The sequence below is a fragment of the Vicia villosa genome, linkage group LG3 (genome assembly GCF_029867415.1).
Source record: "Vicia villosa cultivar HV-30 ecotype Madison, WI linkage group LG3, Vvil1.0, whole genome shotgun sequence".
In the NCBI taxonomy this organism is placed as follows: domain Eukaryota; kingdom Viridiplantae; phylum Streptophyta; class Magnoliopsida; order Fabales; family Fabaceae; genus Vicia; species Vicia villosa.
The window spans coordinates 4,328,762-4,349,104 of NC_081182.1; the positions used below are offsets into that span (position 1 = coordinate 4,328,762).

The following is a 20,343-nucleotide window of genomic DNA, read 5'->3' on the forward strand; positions in this document are numbered from 1 at the left end:
AACACTTTTTATGTGTGAAATTATTTTATGACTTTGTCCAATGTTAAATAAAACTCAAATATAAAAACATTTGAAAAAGGTAGTTGAGAAGAAGCGCATTAAATGGAGTCTCATTATTGAAGTGTTTCGTAGTCTTCTTTTGACACGTATGTTAACACGATAGGCTAGGGTACGACATGGTCTGTAGTGTACTCGAGTTTGCGTATATCCACAAGGAAAAATCTAGTCGTTGATCCTTGACTTATTTCCATAGTTGGTCTGTATCCTTTAGCTGTGACTAGCTATAAATACTAGAATTTGAATGCTTGGAATTTTTTTGCGATTCTTCGCATTCAAACTTACAATTACTTTCCCAATAAACATATTCATTTCTTCTTCCATTAGAATATTAATGGAAAGCTTCATCAATCTCACATAACCTGATACCATCGTAAACTCAAGCTTTTATCTTTAGCATTTCCTATTTTCTAGTCAATATAAGTGATATTACGATTGAACTAGGGAGCGATTCTGAAGGCGAAACTTCGTCTGCCTTTATAATGGGGAGATCTCCTGATTCACATCTCCCTTCTCTTGGTCGCAATCATTTGGAACCAAAAATCATACCTTTATTTAAAGATTCTGAATCAGAAATAGTACATGGGAATTCTTTAGAGGAAGGAACTTCTTCATCCGGCTCATTCGAAGCCCTTTTATCAAATGTCAACGAAGAAGTTAATCGCGTCGAGGTCCCTATGCCCCCTGCTATCTTAACCGAGGAAGAGATACAATCCTTCCGAGAGATGAGAAAACACCATGAGTATTGTATTCAACTTAGCCTTAGGACTGATAAAAGATGTTTGTGATGATTGCTTGGGTTTAATTGGGCAATTAAGCCAATGAGATTTCATTTTGAAATTCAAAAATAAAATTAAATCTCTCTTTTCTCTCATCATGGCTCTTAGGACATTTACTGTTGGGATGAAATGTGATCTCACATAAAAATATCATTATTGCTTGATATGTCATACACACACACACACACACACACACACACACACACACACACACACACACACACACACACACACATATATATATATATATATATATATATATATATGTGTGTGTGTGCGCGCGTGTGTGTGTATGTATATAGACATGACAATTAAACCCGTACCCGCGGGTACCCACCCGAAGTTGACAGGGAAAATCCGTTTTGACTGGGATTGAGTTCGGGTTTGAGTTTTTCCCAATTACAAAATATGGGTACGAGTCGGGTAATGAGAACACTAGTACCCACCCCGAACCCGTCCCCGAACTTGCCCCGATTATTTTATTGTGTATATTATTATATATTTTTTATAATTTAGAATATTAAATATGTGGCCAAAATTTTGATATTTTGATTTGTATTTATTATTTAAAATATTTGAAATGTATGTATGATTTTTTTTTAAATTGTTTTATTTTATTAGTTATAAAGTAATTTAATTTTGGAAAAACTAAGTATTTCTATTAAAAAATTGATTTCACTAAATGGATGGTGGGGGGCATGGATACCTGAACCCAACCTGAACTCGTTTGGGTCGGGTTTGAGTTTTAATTCTCCATTCCTGTTTGGGTTTGGGCGGAAAATGGGGATTGTTTGGGGATTTGGGTTTGGGTTTGGGGGAGGTAATAATCGTTCCCGACCCGCTTCGTTGTCATCCTTATATATGAAGGATATTCTTACTCTAAGACTAAGTTATTATGACTTACTCCGCGTCCTCACCATTAATTTTTTTCAATCAAATGGTTAAAAATAATAAGTAATTAAATATGGAGAGAGAAAATTATTACTTATTATTTTTAAACATTAGATTGAGAAGAATTAATGGTCAGGATATGGAGTAAGTTGTATTAACTTACTCTTAGTGTATCATTAGAAAAGCAACATCAACTTTTTTTCATTCTTTCTAATTTCTCACAAACAAATAGATAATAGTATCTTCATCATCAAAGATACAAGTAAAAGAAGAAGGAAGAGAGGAAAGAAGAATTCAAATCAATAATCGTTATCATGGACTGAGTGCATTTTACTGTGTCTCATCGAAATTAGAACATTGTGAAAATCATAATATCACAATCCTAACTGAAATTTTATAACATCCTCCTCCCAACCAAAAGAGTTTAAATATTTATAGGCCTAATTCATAGGCTAAATTATTGAGTGTAGAACTGGTTCTATCTCAACTGCTTGATTAGAACGTGAGAATAAGAAGATGATTCTCCTAGTCAATAGGGAGGAACAGTTTATTTTTTTGGAGAAGTGACAAATATAGATCCTTTTAAAAACACATGACCTAATACGTATTAATGCAATCGTCACTTAATGAACACGAGTTTGGGTGAGGCAACCCACGCCCTAGGCATGATGGGCTGATTGAGTTATGGGTCATCCTCTTCGAAAGACAATTATAGTTATCTCTTTCCAATTTTCTTTAAAAACGGTAAACACATTCAAGTCTACACATACTCACTCAATTTGATCCGAGATTTATTTAGATGATTAAATTAGTAAAAATCTCAAAGATCTCATCACATTTTTTAAAGGAAGATAGCAAAACCAAACATGACAAATTCTAAAGAATAAATTCTAAAGGAGACAGTTGCATTTAATTTAAGAAATCCCAGCAGTATTTGAAATTAATTAACCTTATGGATAACTAGTACTCCTATCAAGCTTAGTTACACCCATTCCCTTACATTTCCTTTTCTCTAAACTTCTCTTAGCTATTTCCTTCATAGACAATGTCAACGACAATTTAGGGTTAATTCTTGTTGTGGCATTATATTCCTGACAAAATTCTATATGACACTTCAAAGCATCTTGCATTGTAACTTCATTACTTCTCCTTACTCTTTCTTTAACAGCTTCACAACAAAGTCCACACAACCATTTGCCACAATATTCTTCTTCAACTTCCCTCATATAAACTTTTGTATATTCCTCCTTCAGCCCACAACAATGGCATACACCTTCCTCCACCTCTTCAATATCATCAAACTTTCTCTCCTTTTCCAAGCTATAGCATTTCTCTATCTCTTGAGACACGTCCGAGACCGCCTTTCGAAGCTTTTGCCGATTCTCCTCCTATGGAAAATTAATGTCAAGTATTAGAACAATATCAAAAAAGTTGAAAGAAGCAATATATTAGAGATTTTTGGATAGAGCTAAGTAATAAGCACCATGCATATGAAAGAAATAGTTTGAGAGATCTTAATTCGATCTTCTTCTTTTTTATGCCTTCTTGCAATGGTTGCACTTGCATCATTATTATGAATATGTGCATATTTATACATTACGTGTGACTGAATAAATAACATAAAGTGTAAGTTTAATAGATAATATTTTTAAGTAACAAGTGACAACAAAATATAACTTTACAGAATAAGGTAAAATGAATTTGTACATAAAATGTCCCATCAATAATTGTTTAATTGGTCCACTTGAAGAACTACTAAATGTTTATATCTACTACACCATCACCATGTATCTATTATAGTATGTGCTTTTACACACTTATCGCTTGATATATTCCCTGTTTGACAAGACATCTGAAATTAGTTAATTAATGTTAAGCTTTTGTCTTTATATCTTCAACTCGTGAAGAATCAGACATGTTGCATGATTGCAAACTTTATGCATGGGCGAACGGCTGTGTATTGATGGAATATGTTGTAACTTGTTTAGTTAAATGAAAAATGCGACCCTTTTATGGCGGAGTTATGGAGAGTTTTTGAAGGTTTGAAACTCTCATTAGCTCTTGGTTACTTTAAAGTGGAGATTAACGTTGATTCTACTATGGTGGTGGAAGCGGTTGAGAGAGATGGTTCTATGCATATTGGTTATGTGGCGATTTTTAATCAAATTAAAGTTCTTATGAATAAGCTTGAAGGTGTTACAATTGCTCACTCTATTAGAGAAACAAATTTATGTGCTGACGATCTTACTTCCGTTGGGTGTTTTATTGAGTCCGAGATTTTGATTTATAATTCACCTCCTAGTTGTATCTCTAGTTTTTTAGCTGAGGACCCGTGTAGGGTGTCCTCCGCTAGGCTTTTCCCTCTTTAGTGTTTCTTGCTTGGGCCTTGGTGCTCTTTATAATAAAAAAAATGAAAGATGAATAGAGTTGTCATACATAGGTATATAGTTGAAGGGAGGATATTAAAAAGAAATATTTAGATTCAATATACACTAGAGTGTGTAAATTGTAAGTAACCGTGAATATACGGAAAAAATACAAGAAAAAGAGACAGATTTGAAATTTTTTGAAAGGTAAAATAATAATAATAATAATAATAATAATAATAATAATAATAATAATAATAATAATAATAATAATAATAATAATAATAATAATAATAATAATAATAATAATAATAATAATAATAATAATAATATAACTAAAGGGAAATAATACAATCAGCATACAAACGAGGAAGACGGATGACACAAAATGTATCAAAAGTTACAACAACAAAATTGAACATAAACAAGAGAAGAAAACTACAAAACCAAAAAAACTACCAGAAGCCAAACACCGGAACGACGGCCCTCAAAGAATTGCACTCCAATAAGGATGTTAGAGCTCACTCAAGCCATCTGGACAACCACAACCGGATCAAAATCCACCAGAGAAGAAAGAAGAAAACACACACTTTTAACCTGGTCATACATCTTCATCCACTTGATTAATCCGAAGTGTTGTAATATGCCTTAAATCTCAAGTGAAAAATGAGAAAGAAAAGAGACATATTTTTGACAATTTTGGACTTGTTTGTAGATTATTCATTTGTTAATGGATCATATCATGGGGCTATTAATATTTTATGAGTTATAAATATGGGTTTTCTCTCCTTTGTTAGGGAGAAGTTGCATAAGGTAGAAATCCTATTGAAAAAGTAAAAGGTAAAATTTTTAGAATTATATTTTAGGGATTTGGTAGTCTTTTGGGGTTATCATAGGAATTGAAAAATATTTCTAAAACCTTGGGTTTGAGTGATTCATATATTAAGAGTCGGAGAGGTTGCGAAACACTTGGTAGAAAATGGGGGTTGTTCTTGAGAGTTTTCAAGGTTTGTTCTTGAAAACTCTGAAGACGAAGGCTATTTTCTTATAAATCGTCTGTAATCTCTTGTAATAACTTTCTGAAGAGTGGTTCTCTCCCCAGACGTGGATCATTTGATCGAACAGGATAAACAATTTTCTTGTATTCTCGCGTATTATTATTTTTATTGTTTGAGGCCATTTGTTTCATTGACATTGTTCTTTGACCCCACATATCAAAAGTGTTGATTGAAATTGAACCTTGTCATTATCACAATAATTGGCACCAACCGTGGGACAAAGGGGTTAAGTCTTCAAGTGAGCACCATGGCCTCCAAATAGGACATCAAGAAGTTTTCCAGAGACAACAATTTCGAAATGTGGAAGGTGAATATGCAAGCAAAACTAATTCAATAAAAGTGTGTAGAAGTATTAAAGGGTGAGACAGTGATGCCTGCAACCCTTACACAAGCTGAGAAGACCGAGAAGGTGGATAAGGCCAAAAGTGTCATTATCTTGTGCATCGGAGATAAAGTATTAAGGGAAGTTGCGAGGGAAAATACCGTGATTGAGATGTCGGTTAAACTTAAATTATTATATATGACAAAATCATTGGCTCACAAGTTATTTTTGAAATAACAACTTTATTCTTTCCGTATGGTGGAGAATAAATCTATTGTGGAGCAGCTGGAAGAATATCAAGAGATCATTGATGATTTAAAAAATATAAATGTGAAAATTGAAGACGAGGACAAGGCTATACTCTTGTTAAGCTCATTAGCCATATCATTTGAGAACTTTAAGGATGTCCTTCTTTATGGTATGGAAGGAACTATCTCTTTGGAGGAAGTTCAGTCGACTGTAAGATCGAAGGAGCTATCATAACTTAAAGAATTGAAGGTTGATGATAGTGGTGAACACTTAAGTGTCTCAAGAGGAATGAGTGAGAGTAGAGGAACCCAAAAAGGAAAGAGATCCAGATCAAAGTCCAAGTTCAAGGTTTTTGATAAGTCAAAGTTTAAATGCTTCACTTGTCACAAAATTGGTCACTTCGAGAAGGATTGTCCCGAAAGAGAGAACAAATGTGATTTTGCTCATATTGCAATTTTCTTAGACGAAGATGGTTATGAAAGTGATGGTGCACTAGTGGTAATTAGTTTGGAAACAGAAAAGAGTTGGGTTATGGACTCAAGTTGCTCTTATCACATGTGTCCAAGGAAATAATATTTTGAAACTTTGGAGCTGAAAGAAGGTGGAGTTGTTCGACTTGAAAACAATAAGACTTGCAAAGTTTATAGTATTGATACAGTCACACTGAAAATTTTCAATGATTATCAGTTCCTTTTACGCAATATGAAGTATGTTCTCGAGCTTAAGCGAAATTTGTTGTCTATAAGCATGTTTGATGATCTAGGATAGTGCAGTAGAATTGAACATGGGGTGTTGATGATTTTGCATGGTGTATTAATAATGGCTAAAGTATCCAAAATGTGTGGGTTGTATATTTTGGATGGTTCCAATGTTATTGGTCATGCATCAGTAGCTAATCAAGACCTTTTTGATAAATCTAATTTGTGGCATTTAATATTAGGGCATGTCAGTGAAAGAGGTTTAGTTGAACTTGCTAAACAAAATTTGATAAGGACTGAGAAATAAAATAAACTATAATTTTGTGATAATTGCATTATAGGAAAAGAACACAGGGTGAAGTTTGGGACTGGTATGCATAATTTTGGTAGACCTATGGGGTCGGCAAAGGTGGTAACTCATAGGGGTGGATTTTATTTCCTTTCTATTATTGATGATTTATCTAGAAGTGTATGGTTTTACATTCTAAAAAGTAAAAGTGACACCTTTGAAAATTTTAATGAATGATATACTAGCAAATCAATTAAAAACTAAATTGAATGTATTAAGAACTAACAATTTCCTGGAGTTTGTTTTAGAGAAATTTAATGAGTTTTGCAGAAAACATGGTATCAAGAGGCATATAATTTTTATTGGAACACCTCAAAAAATTATCTTAGCAGAACACATGAATATAACCATTTTAGAGAGAGTGGGGTGTATGTTGATGGAGATGGGTTGCCAATAAGTTTCTGGGGTGAAGTTGTTGCTACACCAACTTACTTGATCAACAGAGGTCCATCCACAAGAATAAGCTTCAAGACACCTATAGAAGTTTGGAGTGGGAAACCAATAGACTAATCAAATTTGAAGAATTTTGGAGCCTTGGTGTTTGCTCATATCAAACAAGACAATGATGCCAAGGCTTTGAAGTGTGTCCTCATTAATTATCCTGAAGGGGTGAAAGGTTACAAATTATGGAAGATGGATCTTGGAGGATCCAATTTTGGAAATGAATTCACTAATGAAGAACCATACTTGATAGCTTGAGAGACAACCTAAGATATAAAGGGTGGTTGGGATGCAAGTGGGTTTTCAAGAAGAAGGAAGGTATTTCAGGATTTGAAAAACCAAGATTTAAGGCAAGACTTGTAGCGAAGGGTTTTACTCAGGTGGAAGGGATTGATTACAATGAAAGTTTTTACATGTGGTAACACATTGTTCTATTAGGGTACTTATGGAAGTTATAAATCAATATAATCTTGAGTTAGAACAGATGGACGTCAAAACAACTTTCTTACATGGAGACCTTGAAAAGACAATCTACATGGATAAACCTGAATATTTTGTAAAAGATAAGGCTTGGGTATATTTGTATCTTCGGTTTGATGAATTTCTTTTTAAACATGGTTTTGTAAGAAGTAATTATGATAGTTTTTTATACATATTGAAGAGGAAGGAGAAAGTCATTATCTACCTCATTCTATATGTGGATGATATTTGGATGGCTAGCTTTAGTAAAAACGAGATCGATAAGCTCAAGGAGATCTTGAATAGTGAATTTGAGATGAAAGATCTTGGTGAAGCTAAAAGAATATATCGTGGGTATAAATATCATAAGAAGTCGCAAGAAGAGGAAGAGTGAATTGTTCTTATCTCAATCTCATTACTTAAAGAAAGTGGTGGAGCGATTTAGAATGAGAGATGCTAAAACCGTCAACATTCCTTTGGGTCATTAACGAAGCTTTTGGTTAAACAATATGCTTAAAATGACGAAGAGAAGAAGATAATGGAGAGTACTCTCTATGCAAGTGGGGTTGGAAGCATTATGTATGATATATTTTAGAGTAGATCAGACTTTGCATATACACGATTTATGGAAATTCCTGGTCAAGTTTATTGGGAAGCTTTGAAGTGGGTGCAGAGGTATTTGAATGGTATGCTAAAGGGTGGTTTAAATACTCAAGAGGTTTGAAGGGTTTTGTAGATTCTGACTATGAAGGTAATGTGGACACTAGAAAATCCTTATTAGATTTTGTGTTTACATTGTTTGGGATATCTATAAGTTGGAAGGTAAATCGACAATCAATGGTCACATTATCTACTACTCAAGAGGAATATATTGTCCTTGTTGAAGGGGTCTAGGAAGAATGTGTTAAGATAAATTGTGACAGTCAAAGTGCCATTCACCTGGCCAATCAACAAATTTATCAAGAGAGGGAAAAACACATTGACATTCGTTCATACTTTATAAGGTTTAAGGCAAGACTTGCAGAGAGTGAAAATAGGTTGGAACTTGTGTACCGAGAAGTGGGACTGTCATGAGACTCCACACAACGAGCAGCAAGCCCTAACTGATGGAATACGAAAGTAACATCGCCTACAAAAAACCACAAACAAATACACATTTTCTAGACAAACTACGGAACTCTGATTTCTTCATCGCACATTGAGGATACGTAAGCACAAGGTTCAAGAAATTGTGGCAAGCTCACTAATTTAAATCTTTCTTTTTTCCCTTAGAAACAAACAAAGTGGATCATGTTGAGTACAACAGATAAAAGGGGTGCTAATATCTTCCCCTTGCATAACTGAATTTTATACTCGAGTTTTGGTGGCGAGACCATCTTATCCATCCTTCGGGGGTTTTGTCGATTTTTCTCCTTCTCTTTGAGATAAATAAAGTTCGATTGCATCTCTGTTATTTTTTGCGTAACGACAAAGGTGACACATAAATAAGTTGGAGAAATCTAGGTTATAGTTGAGAAGAAGAGTGATAACATAGTCATATAGAGGTTAGAAAGGAAAAGTATAGACTTTAGGTCGAAAAGGCATGTTTTTCAAGGTAAAAAAATAGAAAATGGACTAATCAAATTTGTTCGCATTGACGGAGGTTCTTTATTCACATTTATCAAACACTAAACTAAAGAACAAGGTAATATGGTTAGCTTCTTTTTTTTAAACAAAAAGAGACTTCATTAATAAAAAGAAAAGATTACAAAAGGAAACAAGGACAGCAATCAACTACAAGGCCCATTCATTACAAAGCCTAAATTTAGGAATGCCTTGTTTGTCAAGCAAAAAGTCCTTGGATAGTTCATGGTGTATACTATCAAACCAAGTGAAAGTCTTGGTTTTGAACCCTATGTTAGCCAATAAGTCAGCACAAAAATTGTCCTCACGAAAAGTGTGTGAAATTAAGAAATCGATTTGAAGAGTAAAAGCACAACAATAGCGCCAACAAGACTTGATGTACCAAGGGACGATATCCGCATTTGAAAACGCCTTCACCACCAAAATGCAGTCAATTTCAATCCAAAGTTTAGTCCAACCTCTTTCCATTGCCAATTCTATAGCCATGATAGCCGCTAGAAGCTCAGCATCAACAGAGTTTCCTTCATGAAGATAAGCACAAAAGCTTCCCATATGACCGACTTTGTCATCTCTAAAAATGCCACCACAAGAACTTGTCATAGGGGAACCCATTGCAAAGCCGTCAACGTTACATTTATTCCATCCCACAGATGGAGGAGACCAAATCACTTCAAAACACCGATTAGGTGGCCGAGAATTCACAGTTATGTCAAAAGCTTTAAGAACAAGAAAATTCTTCATATCAGAATTGGATGTTTTTGTTTTTGAACTGCCTGCAAGCTTAACCTGAGACATAATAGCAGCCTTTAGACTTTCCCACGCTATTGACTTATCTTCAAATCTAGCCAAATTCCTAGTCTTCCAAATATGATGAAACAAGGAAGTGAAGCAAGATGAAATAGTAAGCTTGGCTTGAGGAGACCAATTATCTGTCAGAATTGAAATACAGTCTTCAATTGAATACAAATGAGGGAAGTTTATCTTATTGGACAACCAAATCTAAAGCTGGTTGGCAAAGGTGCACTCAAAGAATACATGCTGAGCAGTTTCAGTAGCTTTCCTACACAAGGAGCACATAGAAGGAAGGGAGCATCCACGAGATTTCAAGTTATCATCAGAGAGGAGTTTGTTATGAATATATCTCCAAACTAGTAAAGAATGAGATGGAGGAATGCCACAGTCCCAAGGAAAATAGGACAAGGTAGCAGGCACCAAAGGTTTAAGAATAAATTCATAAGCTACTTTAATAGATAACATGCCATCAGCAGCTTTGGTCCAAACAAAAGAATCAACAGTATCGACCAACAGAGGAAAAACCTTGTTTATAAGTGACATTAGACTAGAGAAGGCAGCTAGAATGTTAGCAGGGATTTTCCAGGCTCCATCAATCAACCAGTCACAAACTCTGGTGGAAAGGTGATATGGTTAGCTCAATCAAGGTTGATGGTAGTTCAAACAAGTATTCTCCATAATCAAAGAAGCGAGACGTCAACCTAATAATATTAAATGAGTGTTGGATAAGAGAGCAACACATCAAAACCATATTCTAATTTTTATATTACGTTTTTATTTTTATTTTATTAGAAGGGAAGGAATAGAATAAGTTTGGGGTAGAAAGTTAATGGTTTAATATGAGTCATAATTTATAAATATTAAAATAAATATTAACAATAAATTTTTTATTAATATAATATTTTAAGGATATTAGTTGTAGTTTATTTAGTATTTTTATTTGCGGTTTTATTTATAAAATTATCTATAATTTTTTTCCTACCAATAAATAATTTTTTAACTCTGAAAATAAAACCAATCGTTAGTTGGTCCAGTGGTGATTGGCGCTGGACTTGGTAGGGAGAACCACGGTTCGATACCCCGCAACTGCGATCGGGAGGGGGCTTGACCCACTTGATGCCAGAGCTGTTCCCCCGAACCGGACTAAACCGGTGGTTATCAAACAAAAAAAAACTCTGAAAATAAAATTAAGTGATTGAAATAACTCATAAAGTGAATTGAGAAGTTTCGAATGATGGAGGCCAGCCACCACTCGATAGGAATCCGCCCAACTATATGGAGTACTATGCATTATTCAAATATAAACTAAACATTGGCTTAAATAATGTTTTTATATAGCAGTTTCCATCCAATAGAAAAATTGAAAGGGTAAGAAAATTGGCAAACATCCTTGGACCTTGAATTTGGGATAGGTGTGACATCATGGGTGAAGACTAAGAAAATGTTAATTGGATAACAACAAACATATAAAAAGGTTATCAATTCACGTAATTCACGATGAGGGAAACTTGGATCTATGTCCAAAATATATGTTGAATATGATGATGACTTAGGCAACCTAAAACTAAAAACTAACCCCATTAATTAGGACAACCACATCAACCCTTCAAAGCCACACAATTTTTTCCGTCAAAAAAGAATTGCATACTCCAATTTCTTTTGTCAAAAGTGAAGTATTTCTGACTAAATTAAATAGAGAAATAAGGCAAAGCCTGCTTCGTCATGTTCGAAAATGATAAAGCTGAAATATAATAAAATAAAATAAAATAAAAGCAAAGAATATAAAATTTGTACTTGAATTGACTAGTAGATGTTTCAAACTGCATAATAATTCAAATAAAGAGATAATATATAACCATAATAATGCAAAGAAGAAAATGCGAAGAAACTTAAGCCACACACACACGAAATGGCAACGAAGTATAGTTCGAGTTCTTTTTTTTTTTTACAGTCTATGATGGTATACAAAGAAACGCGTCGTGGGTGTCCAATTATTTCGATAGTAATTTCCTTCTTGATATATAGTGTAGTTTTTATAAATTTAATCTTAGAGAATTTATTAAAATTCATATTAAAGGATATATTATGGATTATAGAAAAAGATGGAAATTCATTAATTATATTATAGTAATAAAATAGTTAATACATTTGAAAATTTAAAAGGTATTTAACAAAAAATAACTTATTTATATTAAAAAAAATAAAATAATATATAATTATAAATTTAAATATAATTAAAAGAATATAAATTGATAACTAAGATGTAATATAAAAAATAATCATTAATATTATCTTGTTTTGGATGCGCATTGAGGGGGAGATGATTCTCTTTAGTGGTAAGGTAAAAGAGTGGCTCACCTAGATTCATTCGAGTGCACTCAAGTGTAGCTATTGCTTCAAGAATCAATGAGTCGTTAGGATGTGGATTTTGATCTTTTAGTGAATTTTTGTTGTTGGTCTTGGTGCTTGTCGTGCCTATAAAATGGGAGATTCAAATTAATTTTCATCTTTCGACTTCTATTTCTTTTCAATAGGACAATCGGAAGAAAATGCTTCGTTAATCATTTTTGCTTCTTAGTGAGATTTTTTTTTAATTTTGGGTTACTTCGTTTTAACCAACTTGCATTTTTACTTGAATCATATTACTCAACCACTTTGTAGTCATCTACTTGATATTATAATCTTTACTACAATTGTAGATGTCATCTAGCAAAATTAAATTAGAAAGGGGTAATATCGCTAAAACTAAAACTTAGCATAAAACTTACACCTAAAATAGAAAACGAAAATACTAAAAACCTAAGAAACCTAAAATAAATAGCATTTGAAAACGAAAAAACCCTATTAACAATTGAACACGAAAAAAACCCTAAAACCTAAGTTAGAAATGGGATACAAATTACTAACCAATTCGAAAACATAATCTTCAAATGCACTATCGCCCTCGTGTTTCCCAGAAAATACTTTTCTCACTTTTGATTTTGCCTAAGAACTACTTCTCTCACACGCCTCCAATGCTTTCATCATCTCCATGAACTATTCCTCTGTTTGGATTTTCTAAGATGAAAGAAAAAAAATGAGAAACCAATGTCTTTCCTTTTCTTTTAATCAACCGGACTTGTAATTAAAGTACAATTCATAATACCAATCCAATACATATTTTATAAAATTTTGCTACCACATTTTTGTAAAAATTTGATGTTAAGAAAATGATTTTTGAAACTGATTTTTGGGATAGGTTTATCCACCCCTCCCTTTTAGACCATTCTCTTCCATATTTCAGCATGATGTCCACATGCTCGATGTGCTCGTCAAGAACTTCGTTAATATCATAAGTTTCTAGCCTTGGTGGCTTCTCCCAAGACTTATGGATGTTGAAGTCATCTATACATCTTCTGAATGGGTTCCATCATGTGGTTGAGTTTCTATCTCAGTTGGAAATTTCTCTTTATATTCATCCACGTGGAAAAGCCCCACATTCTATTGTTGTAGTACATTGTAAATGTTCAACAAGAGTTCATTCTCATATCGTCTTCCAAAAAAAGAGTTTGGATTCGTTAGGATTCATGTAACAATGATGAAACCGAAGCGTGATGAGGAAGAACGTGATGCTGAAGCAAAGGAAGCAAAAATCGAGGTGAGGGAGGAATCTAATTTTGGAATAAAATAATTTGATGAGTTTTTTAAACTGAGGGTTGAGGAGTCATCAATAAAGCTTGAGGAATTTCATCTACATGAGAAAGAACTAGTGAAGTGCTATCTTGAAGAATTTGAATAATGGATCAGAGATAATTGGAAGTGCTTCGAGTGGGAGGTGCTTTTATCAGAGAAGTAACAGAAAATTGTTAGGAAACCCTTACAATTGGTTGTGACAAAAAAAAACATATGTGGCCATGCAATTGAGAAAACTTGAAAGAATCGAACATGAATTTGAGAGGATTAGAACATGACTTCCACATAGTTAAACTAATATAAGAATTAAGAATCTCTTAAGTCAGTATATAAATGAAGCAGAACTTTGCACGTGTGAGTGAAAATGTACCTCTATGATTTTGAGTCACACCTATGTAGAGGAGACGATTATAACTATCATTGATTTGTTTGGCGTGGAGCACAATCGATCATTAGTTGCATATCAACAATCCTAATAGAAAGACAAACATGCTTGTGTGCGACGTCCATAATAAAAGCCATTTTGTACTTTAAGTGATAAATGTGTTTTTACTAATTTCAGAATTTGTCACTAACCAAGAACAAATATGTGTTATTATTGTAAAATGATATATATATATATATATATATATATATATATATATATATATATATATATATATATATATATATATATATATATATATATATATATATATATATATATATATATAGGGGACGACTCAAGTGAGAACACTTGGTTATTATGTGAAATGAGAACAATGAATCACGACCATTAAATTTTGATTTGTTGATTTTAATGAACTTGATTGGTTTCTCTTTCTATGTTGATACAAATCATCGTATTAGCGCCGCTGGCTTTGGGGTTGATGGGTGCCCGTGTTGTGGTGCTGCAAACGAAACTTCTCTCCATGCTTTGCGGGACTGTAATAAGGTTCGAGGTATGCGGGAAAGTCTAGTCCCAGCGGGTTTACATGGAGATTTTTTCCAGGTTAATTGGCAGCAGTGGTTAGATACTGATATGAGTGGTAATATTAATCTGAACCCGGACTGGTGCAATATTTGGGCAGTAGGATGTCATACTGTGTGGGGATGGAGAAACAAAGAAAAGCATGATGCGAATTACTATAGACCTGTACACTAAAAGGAGCTCATCTTGGATAATTGGAAGCATTATAAGGAGGCAATGAGGATAAATGGTAGGATTATGGTTCAAAGTAAAGATAAGAAGTTTTTGAAGTGGAGACCTCCTAAGATTTCTTTTGTTAAGTTGAATGTTGATGGAGTCCATAACAATAATGGGTTGTCGGGGTGTGGCGGTATTGTTAGGGATGACAAGGGCAATTGGTTAGGAGGCTTTTCAAAAAGCATTGAATACTGTAGTATTCTGATGGCTGAGCTCTGGAGTATCTTTAGTGGGCTGAGGCTGGTTAAAGACATTGGGTGCAATAAGGTGGTGGTGGAATCTGACTCGAGGAAGGCTGTGGATATGATTTTGCAGGATACTAGTAGAGGTACAGCGGTGGGAAATCTGGTGTGTCAAATTAAGAGGCTAATGGCAATTTTTGAAGAAGTGGAGATAACTCATAATTATAGAGAAACTAACAAGTGTGCAAATTTGTTAGCTCTAGAAGGGAAGAAACTTGAAGGGGAAACTTTGATTTTCAAGGAGATTCCTGACTGGTTGGTGCATCAAGTTAGGATGGATAACAGTGATGAACTGTATCCTAGAGTTTTAGCTGTGTAGTTTTTTGTTTCTGGGCTTAGGCCCTCCTTTGTACCCCAAAAAAAATATTAAGGATCATAGAAAGAGAAAGTTTAACTTTCTCTTTCTATGATTTAACAATTTTTTATATATAAGATGTTAAATATTTTATAAAAATCCATACACTTTATTTTTGAATAATAATTTAGTTGATCACCTCACACGTATTAAATTATATTTAATTGATATAACATTGTAAAAAAATTGTATACTTTTAATTAATTAAACTATTAAAATTTTATACGTATTTGTTTTTTTTTTTTAATTTCATCTTCAATTAATCTCTAAAAAAGTTGTATTACTAATAAAATAAATGTTCTTTTATCATATATTAATGGATTCACTTTACCAAAAGATATGAAATTGAAAATTATGAATTAGTATAAATTGAATTCTCTTTTAATGTATTGAGTTTTTCCGCCTTTATTTCATATATTTTAACAATTTAAAAAACCATGATTAGTAAAAAATAATATTGTACTAAAAATAAAAAATTCATTTTCAGAGAAATTCTTTTATTTTCATTTTGAGACATAAGAAGTACTATAACAAGACATATATAGATATATATTTCATTTTAAATCTATAAAAAAATACATAAAGCAGTATATTTGATTCCCTTGTAAGAGATGCACATATTCCCCATTTCAGACAATTCCGCTAAAAGGCAAGAAAAATACTTATTACCAACAACAAATATTTGATTTTCATTTTCAATTTGTAATAATGATAAAAAAATAAAAGTCTGAATTTTCCAAGACGCGTTTTTTTCTCCGCTTAATCCATTAATCAAAGAGCGCCACGTGTCCAGTCATCATAGCTAATAACCAAATCAACGCAACGATTTTTGCCTGTCTTACACATATCACCATTCGTTCCTCCGATACTTACAAAGTTTTTTTTCTTTTACTTTTTTGTGTCTAATAAATCAGACAGCAGAATCCCAACCGTCCAATAATCAAACCTCCATAAAAACAAACGGCCAAGATCAACCCAACAAAATGTATAAATAAAACACACAACAACAACTGTGTCAATCAATCCATAATAGTACTATCGTTTACGTTTTGAGCTGTGTTGTTAATTGTTATTCTCATTTTTGTGCTGTCTCTGTTTTCTTCTCTATTCATTTACCGTTTCCTCCGCCGTTACTTTTTTTCCTCCTCCGTTTCCGCCACCGCCGTCTCCGCCGTCGTTAGCGATGTCTTCCATCGAATCGCAGATGGAGCCACTAACGTCGGGAGCTAGCAACCGTATAATTCCGGTTCTGAAAGCGTTTAGAGGCTCGCTTATCTTTGTCTACACTTTCTTTCTGTCGTTTCTTTTGTTCGTGCGACGGAACAGGGTGGCGGTGCCGGGTTCGCCGAAGAAGAATTTGAAGAAACGGTGGTTGGTTAGAGAGGAAGAGGATACGTTTAGGAGAAGAGCGTTGGCGCAGGATGTTGGAATGGGTCGTGACGACGGTTGTTGCCGGTGGAATACTTCGATTTTTTATGGTGTTAGGAATAACGGTTTGTTTTGTCGTTCTTGGTTTCCGGTTTTTGGTGATCTTAAGTAAGTTTCTTTTTTGGAATTTGGAAGTTTTTGTGGTTTCTTTTCTCTTTCTTTGCGTGTTGAAATTTGATAGAATCTTGTTGATTTTGTTGTTGATGGAATTTTATGTGTGTTTTGTTACTGTTGTTTCTGAGTAGAGATCGAGATTAAGCTTCTTAGTGTGAAACTAGGGTGGGGGTTTGGAATTTAGGTTGTTTCAGTTGCCTAAACTGGGAAATTGGACTCATAGACATGATAAAAAATTTAATTGATTGAAATTTGGCGAAATAAACCTAAGCACAGACACCAAGCACAACACTTGGCACACCTGTGAACATTAATTGAATATAATCACATGAGTCCGTGTTTGAATATAATCACATAAGTCGGTGTCCTGTGTCACACACATTGACACTGTCAGACACAAGCCTTCCATTAGAAGTTTCGGGGCTATAGGGAAATATACGCTTGCGTTATGTTGTTCTTCTTGCTGAATGTGATTTGGTTTGCATATTGGTGTGCTGTATTGGTAACTGGACGGTTTTCTATTAAACAAAGTAGTGTCGCTCTCCACCCGGTTACTGTATTGTTTATGATTGAAATGATAGCCTGCAGTTATTTTACACAAACAGCTCGAATTCTTGATTAATATCTCTCTCTTTTACTCTTTATAAACATTTTTTTTCCTGAAATTATTGATTTTACACAAACATTTTTTTTGGTTTGCTAGTGCTTTATTGTTTTATGGATTCTATTGCATGCAATTGCTCGACTTTCTTTAACATTTGACTGAACTCAAGTTATTTTCCCTTATGTTTTTTCAGGGGAATTATGATCATCATTCACGGGCTCAATGAACACAGGTAATCTTGCTTTTTCTGAGCTCAATAGTTGTTAGTAATAGGATTAGTCTATTCCACTACTTATTGTTTTTGCCCATATATATTAGTTTTTTCGGCTTTTGTTGGGGACATGTGAGGTTCATCAATACATTTAAATCTTTCATGCGGTTCTTACTTGTTACTAAGATAAGCAGTTACAAATACGCTTTGCATTCAATTCTGACTCGATGCTCATTTTTCAGTGGAAGATATGCAGATTTTGCTAGACAGTTAACATTGTGCAACTTTGGTGTCTATGCAATGGACTGGATAGGTAATTTAGTTTTTATGCTGTATGCGTTCACAATCCTTGTATCTCAATTTAATTTTGGTGTTTCATCACCCTTATTGTGGCCGATCTAAAGTTATATATAATATTGCTACAGGTCATGGAGGTAGTGATGGATTGCACGGCTATGTTCCGTCTCTTGATCACGTGGTTGCAGACACAGTAAGTATATTTCCTCTATCCGTAATTGTAAAAATATTTATTCTTATACTTAGAATAGAAAGAACTTTAGGATTCATTGAGTTTCTATCATTTCGAACATTGAAACGTGTTAGAGAAATATTTTTGGTAAATTGCGTTTTCAAATGCCATTTCGTGTTTCAACATCTGCACTTTGCGTACTGACAGTGATAATATAAACAGGGAGCTTTCTTGGAAAGTATTAAAGCTGAGAATCCTGGGATACCGTGCTTTCTCTTTGGTCACTCCACTGGAGGTGCTGTGGTGTTGAAAGTAAGACCGAAATCTTCTGCATACCTTTCTGTTATTAAATTTGTCTTAGTTGAAATTTGAATTTGAATTTCTGTATTTTTTGTAGGCGGCGTCACACCCTCAAATTGAAGCGATGGTGGAAGGAGTTATATTAACCTCACCAGCGCTGCGTGTGAAGCCTTCTCACCCAATAGTTGGTGTAAGTTTTGCATCTGTAGACTCGGCATGAATCATAATGTTTGACATTAATGTGTTTCTGTTTGCATGCTTTTTGCTTATTTGTTTGTCTGATGTGTTTACGCAGGCTGTTGCTCCAATCTTTTCTCTGGTCGCTCCAAGGTTCCAATTCAAAGGAGCAAACAAAAGGGGCATTCCAGTTTCACGGGATCCAGCAGCCTTAGTAGCGAAGTACTCGGATCCTCTAGTCTACACAGGACCTATTAGAGTCCGAACTGGTCACGAAATACTGCGAATATCGTCATACTTAATGCGAAACTTCAAGTCCGTAACAGTACCATTCTTTGTCCTGCATGGAACTGCAGATAAAGTAACTGATCCATTGGCATCACAAGACTTGTACAACAAGGCAGCTTCTGAGTTCAAAGACATAAAGCTTTATGATGGCTTCTTGCATGACCTCTTGTTTGAGCCTGAACGTGAAGAGATAGCTCAGGACATTATCAACTGGATGGAAAAGAGATTGTTTAACAATATTTGAAAATGTCAATAATGGAAGATTAAAAGAAAATTCAAAAAAAAAAAAAAAATCGCCCTGAAGAGGGGGTGGCGAAAGCAGATAGGTTTTTATTATTTTTTATTTTATTTTGTTTAGGTGTTGGACATATATTAATATAAATATTATTGTATTGTGGGGATTGTTGTCCAATGAAAAATGTGTATATTTAATTGATTTTAATTTCAGTGGTTTCTTCTTGACCCTTAATCCTTTTCCTTATCAATGAAGTGCATCTATTTGCTAATAAACCCTCTAGATTAGCCTCAAGCAACCTTAAGAAGAATAAACCAGAGTTCTATTTCATAGTTGAGTCTTGGATATATTTGAAGCTTTGCTATCAATTATATGCATAGCTTACTTCATAATTTATGGTGTATGTGCTCTAAAAGACCTTAATCCTAAAATCATCAGCTTGCACTAAGTTAATTCTAATACGAATGTTCTCAAATCCTTTTTCACTAGCTATGCAGAATTTTCTGGTCAATTTTTCAATCCTAGCAAATTCACCTACCCTGGCTTCATTCCTCTCCACATAACTGAATTACTAGCTTACAACATTTGTTTTAAGATTGGCTCTCTCCTTTTCACTTATCTTGGAGTGTAAAATTTTAAAGGCAAGGCCAAAGCAATTTTACTTCCAACCTATTGTTGATAGAGTCCAATCTAAGATCCCATCTTTGAAAGCTTCCCTCCTTTATGTTGCAGGTAAAGATCAACTCATCAAGAGTATTATTTATTACGCCACATATAACTCACATCATGTAAGTAACAAGTTAGTTAAAGCTAACAAAGTAGTTAGAATTAGTTAGGTACCTACATCTAGTTAGTTATGGTGGTTAGAGGTTGTTAGAAGCTATGATAGCATAGAGAGGTTCCACCAAAACTTTGATGCACCTTGTATCTCACTATAAATCTCTTGTGATCAATCATATAATAATCAATAGAGAGGTT

The 20,343-nt window shown here is 34.0% G+C and overlaps 3 protein-coding genes across 3 annotated transcripts; 2 read left to right on the top strand and 1 right to left on the bottom strand.

Moving 5' to 3' along the window:
• Positions 1–2,236: 2,236 nt before the first annotated feature.
• On the bottom strand, positions 2,237–3,305 carry LOC131654782 (uncharacterized). Its single transcript, XM_058924715.1, has 2 exons — positions 3,211–3,305; positions 2,237–3,115 (listed from the first exon to the last, which is right to left on the bottom strand). Exons 1-2 carry the CDS (start codon positions 3,211–3,213, stop codon positions 2,678–2,680), a joined length of 441 nt encoding a protein of 146 aa, XP_058780698.1. The 5' UTR covers positions 3,214–3,305; the 3' UTR covers positions 2,237–2,677.
• A 434-nt stretch (positions 3,306–3,739) lies between these two features.
• Positions 3,740–4,096, top strand: LOC131657439 (uncharacterized). Its single transcript, XM_058926837.1, has one exon. It carries the CDS (start codon positions 3,740–3,742, stop codon positions 4,094–4,096), a length of 357 nt encoding a protein of 118 aa, XP_058782820.1.
• Positions 4,097–16,408: 12,312 nt separating this feature from the next.
• Positions 16,409–19,599, top strand: LOC131660103 (uncharacterized). Its single transcript, XM_058929236.1, has 7 exons — positions 16,409–17,075; positions 17,879–17,917; positions 18,139–18,209; positions 18,322–18,386; positions 18,588–18,677; positions 18,763–18,855; positions 18,961–19,599. The coding sequence occupies exons 1-7, from the start codon at positions 16,723–16,725 to the stop codon at positions 19,372–19,374; spliced, it is 1,125 nt and encodes a 374-aa protein (XP_058785219.1). The 5' UTR covers positions 16,409–16,722; the 3' UTR covers positions 19,375–19,599.
• Positions 19,600–20,343: the final 744 nt, after the last annotated feature.

What these genes read in the sequence shown, in the direction of transcription:
- LOC131660103 (XM_058929236.1), top strand. Translation starts at nt 16,723, where the DNA reads ATGTCTTCCATCGAATCGCAGATGGAGCCACTAACGTCGGGAGCTAGC. An exon ending in CACGGGCTCAATGAACACAG is followed by an intron (nt 17,918 to 18,138) that starts GTAATCTTGCTT and finishes CTCATTTTTCAG; the next exon opens with TGGAAGATATGCAGATTTTG. An exon ending in CTTCTCACCCAATAGTTGGT is followed by an intron (nt 18,856 to 18,960) that starts GTAAGTTTTGCA and finishes GTGTTTACGCAG; the next exon opens with GCTGTTGCTCCAATCTTTTC.
- LOC131657439 (XM_058926837.1), top strand. Translation starts at nt 3,740, where the DNA reads ATGGCGGAGTTATGGAGAGTTTTTGAAGGTTTGAAACTCTCATTAGCT.